Source organism: Trachemys scripta, chromosome 21, assembly GCF_013100865.1.
Source record: "Trachemys scripta elegans isolate TJP31775 chromosome 21, CAS_Tse_1.0, whole genome shotgun sequence".
NCBI classification, from domain to species: Eukaryota; Metazoa; Chordata; order Testudines; family Emydidae; genus Trachemys; species Trachemys scripta.
This window is the reverse complement of record NC_048318.1, coordinates 18,396,459-18,402,595: the sequence shown is the minus strand read 5'-3', so window position 1 is coordinate 18,402,595 and position 6,137 is coordinate 18,396,459. Positions and strand designations below refer to the sequence as shown.

The following is a 6,137-nucleotide window of genomic DNA, read 5'->3' as shown; positions in this document are numbered from 1 at the left end:
GGGGGCGCCGGGTCGGCTGGGGTATATATTCAGCGCCATGAAGGCGCCACTCTAGGGGGCTCCACAGCCGACCCGCCGGTGTTGCTAGGGTAGAAAATCTTCCGACGATCGTGCACGCGGCGCGCACACACCTAATGGAATGGATATGAGCAACACATCTCGAAGAACAACAGTTACAACGGTGAGTAACCGTCTTTTCTCGCAGAAGAGGTTCAGTTTCTTAAATATACTAACAATGTTTTAAGGGTATTTTATCATGCTCAAGTAACCTCTCCATCCTGGGTAGCCTTTTTCCCCTAGCTCCTGTTGTACCCTCCCATTCCAGCTAGTGTGTTTTTGGTGAAATAAAATCCATTAATTAAATGGAATTCTGTTTCAGATCTGTTTACCCGAGGTATTGATATCCAAGCTGTGAATGTGGTGATAAACTTTGATTTTCCAAAGCTGGCAGAGACGTATCTCCATCGTATTGGCAGATCAGGTGAGGGAAGGGAAATGTTCTTCAGGGAAGCTGTGCTAATAAATAAACTTCTGCTTTTTATTCTGAAACACTGTGGGTATCTCTAAAATGGCTTGAAGCGAGTTGGTGGGTTGTTTTCATTTGGCCTGTAGAAAGACAAACTTCATTCCCGTTTCACCAAGGGAAAAGCTGTGTAAAGACCTATTTTAAGGTGTGTTGGAGCATGATACAAAACAGGATTAAATGGTTAGGGTATTGAAATTGGCCCAGATATCGGTTAACTTTTGAATATTTTAATCAAAATATATTTTCAGCCTCCTAAGGCTGACAGGTTCCTTCTCTTGGCAGTCTAAGAAAACTACTTAAATAGCTATGTGCAGGTGCATTTTAAACACACACTTTTTTTCTGTTGGGAGTGGGAGAGAAGATTTTTGTTGATACTTTGGGTCATTAACAATAAGACACTTATAATTAATGTCTTGACACTGTATATGTGTATATAAATCTTAATACATGATCAACAATATTAATATATTCAAAATAGTTTAAACACAACCATAACTTAGTATGAATAGTTACATATATAGACATATCAACTTTTTTTTTTTTTTGGGGGGGAGAAGCTGAATGTTTTGGGGGGTTGTGGTGAGAAAGAGGTTTAAAGAGAATAGAAAGAAAGGAAAGCTAAGGGGGGAGAGGCAGGATGATGTAGTTCAGTTATTTACCTCTGGTAAACACACACTTGTAGCCATGACGCTTTTTTCCTGTGTATACGCCAAAGATTTTTGTCAGATGCCTGTCAGTGGATTGAAACTTAAAATTACTAATTCCAAGCTAGCAAAGGCACATCAGTGAGGACTCAATCTGTAAAATTTGAGTTATCAGGGTGAGGGAGAATAGAAAACACTGAATTTTGCGCACATTCTCCCCCCTTCTTAAAAAAAACCCAAACAAACCAAAACAAAACCCCAAAACCATTGCATACAATTATTGGCCTAACTTTTCAATAGAATTTTGTCATTGGGCAGACACCAGACAGGGAACAATAGCCTGAAAGGAGACTGTTCAGAAATCTATAGAGTTAATTGGTGTATTTTGAACATTGTTTTTCTCCTGTGGGGAGCAGAACTGTCACGTTTTTTTTCCTTTTCTACAGCAATAAATGGGGATGTGAAACTTGAAATAGCTACTGTACTGATGTGCTTGAGGGTTTGGATTGGTCAGTCATGTTTGAAACTACCTTTTTTAATTACTGCATGATCACATGTAATCTGGTCATGTGACAATTTACAGACTTGTGTGATAAAACTGTCACTACTTTAGTCTTTCTTTTTGTGAAGGTCGCTTTGGTCACCTGGGCCTGGCCATCAACTTGATCACCTATGATGATCGATTCAACCTGAAAAGTATTGAGGAGCAGTTGGGAACTGAAATTAAACCCATCCCAAGCAACATTGACAAGAGCCTGTATGTGGCAGAATACCACACCGAACCCGTAGATGATGAGAAACCTTAACCATGTGCGTATGTGATTGCTCAGAAAGCCACTGAATTGAAGGTTGGGTGTGTGGCAGTGGGGAAATAAATTGAGGCAGATAGAACAAGTTGATTTGTATGGATCACTTCACTTTTCTTACCATTCCTTCTCCTTTGATTTTTGTTTTGTCCATTCCACTCTTCATGGTTGGCTCTTCTGGGTGAGCTGCAGTAAATAAGGAGGTAACCTTCAGACTAGCTGTTTAGATCTAAACAGGTATCTGAACTCAGTCATTCTCCTGCATACCCTCTTGTTCAGTAATGCTGTGCCAAAATGCACAAACAGGTGCTGTGAACTCAATGGATGAACTAATTAATGAATAAGCATAGCATGCTTACAATTAATTTATTGTATGAAGCAGCCTTTTCCTCACTTGAGTTGCTGACTTTTGTGTGCGTTTTCAAGGTAAGAAAAGAGTTTATTGCCTGGTCACAAGAAACTCTGAGAAGGGAAGAGGCAATAAACGTGGCTCTCTGCTGGATTTTGGACTCTTATAATTCTCTTTGATTCATTAATTGGTAACACCCAAAGGCCCTGATCAAGATACCATTCTATTAGGCTTTGTACAGGCCACTTCTTTAATTTCAAATGTAGGTGCCAGATCCCTTTGGAAATCTTCAATATAGTCTGCGAACCCCCAGGCGTCTGTGGACCACAGGTTGAAAACCACTGGTATAGGCAATACAGTAAGATAGTATCTGCTCCAAAGAGCTAACAAGGGAATGTGACACAAGGAATTAAAATAAATATACCTCATTGCGTAGACTAGCTATTGCAGAGAATTTATGGGTCTTGATTTCAGTTTCTTTTTAGAAACTGGCTCTTCCCAACTGACACAGCTGCTATTGGTTAACTGAGTTCTTATAGGGGTTACAGCAGAGGTGGGTGGTGAGGGAGCGGGTAATGGCCTTATGGATCAATTCGAGGAGGCTCTTGCATGAGGTTCAGCAAGAAAGAAAGTGCAGAAATGGCTGTAGGAGAAGCTGAGAAACAAGTGGATGAGGCTAGCATTACTGGAGTGGAGGAAGTTGAAAAGCTGATGCAATAAGGTGATTTAAATGAGTAGGGAGGGGCAGAGTTGTGAAGGGCCTTGAGTGTGAGGACAAAGTTTTAACTTTGAGCCCTTGTGCTGGTACTCATTTCATACAAAGGGAGTACTCCATTTCATACAAAGGGAGTGTGATGGGTAAGAAAAATGTCTGAGCAGCTGTTTTGAATGGATTTGGGAGAAGCAATGCGTGTATTAATTAGGGGTATAACAGGTTAACCGGTAAGCATTAGACTTACCGTTAACCAACCTTAACCGTTAACCCTGGTGACCCTGCACCAGCCAGAGGAACCCCAGCCCCAGTAGTGCCGGGCTGGCGGGAGGGACCCCAGCCCCCGCCACACTGGCTGGGCCCGAGCAACCTCTGTTAACTGGTTAAATTAATTTTAATTGTTTAACCAGTTCACTTTTTTAACAGATATTTACATCCCTAGTATTAATGAGGTCAAAGGAGGAGAAGGTTAGAGTAGGCAAGATGGAAAATGAGGGCCTGAACTAGAGTTTTAGCAATGTTATGAATGAAGAAATGGCAGGATTTGAACATTATCTGGGATGTATTAGGCAAGGGAGATGCCAAAGATGATCCTTGGGTTATGGAGTAATAGGGAGTATAGGAAGGATGGGGTGATTTCTGCAGTGAGAAAGTGGGGAATGCTAAGGAAAGATGCATTCTGTTTGGGCAACAGTGAGCCGAGCACTTCACCTATTAAAATGAACAGATTCAGGCTACCAGGAGCCTGCAGTCTTTTTCCCATTTCCTGATCTATTGGAGATGCAGTATTTGCTTGTGTAGGCTCCTTGAAGAAGAAAAAAGCTGTGTATGTTGAGGATGGTTTATTTCTGTAATTCACCTTGGTTGCCACTAGATGTCTCTCTGAAATGGCTTAACAAAACAAAACAACCCCTCCCCCCCCCCCCCCCCCAAAAAAAAGTGCTAGTCTGACTTCCCAGCACCACAGAGTGAGATTCTCCTGCTTATGCTTCAGCCTACTCAGCAAAAATATTTGCAGTTGATGAAGTAAATCCCTCATGTATGTTTGGAATTGTACTGCTAGTTAACCTCCCCTGAGGTTATATTCAGCAGCATAGACCTCCAGAGACTTTGTGGACGCTTGACTCCTCATCCTCCGTCGTACTATCTTCCCGATAGATGATAGAAAAGGAGAAAGTAAATTCTTTTGTTTCTGGAAGCAGGAACCAAAATATTGATCAAGAATCTTAATGGATCTCTGAAACAATGCATAATCTATTTATTCTAGAAAGAGCTGCGCTGTGAAACTAGATATAGGAGGAGACTATTTAACCTCATTAAACTATGCCAAGGAAAAATTAACCATTTGTTTCCTCACTGGAAATATTGAAGGGGAAACTAATAATTCTGGTCAAGACAGGCTAACTTATACCCATTGTGTGGTTGGCAGAGCAGCCTCCTTTTTGAAGGAAAAAGTTGGTGACTAATTGTAATACCTTAACTAAAGATTTAGTGTATGGGAATTGGTTAAAAGTTTTAGAATGCCTTCAGAAGGCAGAATGGTGCTAGCATACCTCTTGGAGCTGCCATTGAGAGCCACTGACAGCGGAAAGCCTGTATTGTGGGTAGTCTGAGGCATGGAAGTGTAGCCTGCGCTTGTGATTTGGGTGTTTGAGATACAGGAGGCTTTCAGAGTTGTAAGTAAATTGTTCTGAAATCTTTAATTAAAGAGCTTAGCCACTTAACCAAATGATGGCTTCTTATTTTTAAAGGAAAGTTCCTTTTTTCCATGCACTCATCTTTTGGGCTGTTTCCTTTCTATCACCCAGTATGAGTGGCTGCTTCCTGTTTTATTACTTTATTCAACAGTCTTATGTTTGCTATAAAAGCAGTTATCAACATATACCATGCTATATCCTTTCATTTAGTAGGGAATGTTAGGCTTGTGTAACTGATCAAGCAAAGCGACCAGAACTTCAGTTAGCTTTAGCAAAGCTGCTAAATCATAAAACTGAATTACTTTTTTGTATTTTCTTCCTTGATTTTGAAAACAATTTTAGAGAAAATTAACTGCAGGATCTTTTTTTTTTTTTAGGCTTTGATTACAAACACCAGAAGCTGAAGCCCCTTGATCCAGATCTGTGACACATTGTTTCTTTGGGGATATTCTTCTCTTTTTGGGTTTTTCATCTTCTTTTCATTTTGGAACTATGAAGACTAAAGCGCTCAGACGTATTTTCTTTTCTTTTTTTAAATTTGGCAGCAAGGAAGAAAGAAGATAAAAGAAGGAATACTTTTTTTGTTTTTTCACTTGTTTGCACTGTGTGCTGATTGAACATTAGTTGCACTAAACTGCTGGTTTTAAATTTTTTTTTCTTTTGGGGGGCGCAGGGGCAGCAGCAGCAAGGGAAGAAGAGAAACCCTGAAAAGAGAAGAAACTTGATGAACAGAAGAAGTTTGTCTGCAATTTCAAATTCTCCAACAGCTGACTGAGTGCATTTCAACTTCTCCCTGGTTACTCATCCGTTTTTAAGCTAAACAGCTTGTTACTTATTCGTGCAAAGTGCCTTATGCTATGAGACCATTCAGAATATCACCTTTCAAATACAGCCCGTGGAATCAACAGCTTTTTTTCTTTCCAGGTCAAAAGTTCCCAACCCTTCTTTTGCCCTCCCCAAACAATATTCAAGCCCAGGGCTGCGAGATGAAACTATCAGTAATGTAACACTTTTTTTTTGTTTAACTTTTTTTTAAATTGGAGGAGTTGATATGCAACTGCAGTTCACCCACACTGTAAATACATGTATTTAAGACAAAAACAACTAAAAATCTGGGCTGATTAGGTGCAACATCATAGCTCGAGAAGGAAAGAGCAGCCTATCATCTTTTGCAGGAGCCATATGAAAAGCTCGTATGCTCTAGCAGAACACTAAAGACTGGCTTCCATAAGTCTCCATTCGTAGTTACAGCACTTGATATGTAGACTTATTTCAGAACCATGGCCCTCTTTCCTCTGGCACAGTGTCCCATTGAAAATTGGATGTGTATACTTGTATAAACTTGTAAATAAGTTTTTTTTTTTTTTTTTTTTTTTTTTTTTTTTTTTTTTTTTGGTTTTTTT

General features: G+C 40.0%; 1 protein-coding gene across 2 annotated transcripts in view; it reads left to right on the top strand.

Moving 5' to 3' along the window:
* The window catches only part of DDX6 (DEAD-box helicase 6), a 44,490-nt gene extending 38,365 nt beyond the window's left edge, over positions 1 to 6,125 (top strand). For both annotated transcript variants that reach the window (XM_034754617.1, XM_034754616.1), the window contains exons 12-14: positions 380 to 481; positions 1,801 to 1,980; positions 5,112 to 6,125. In XM_034754617.1, the coding sequence (XP_034610508.1) occupies positions 380 to 481; positions 1,801 to 1,976 (278 nt within the window). In that variant the 3' untranslated portion in view covers positions 1,977 to 1,980; positions 5,112 to 6,125. The remainder of the gene's footprint in view (positions 1 to 379; positions 482 to 1,800; positions 1,981 to 5,111) is intronic.
* The last annotated feature ends 12 nt before the right edge of the window (positions 6,126 to 6,137 follow it).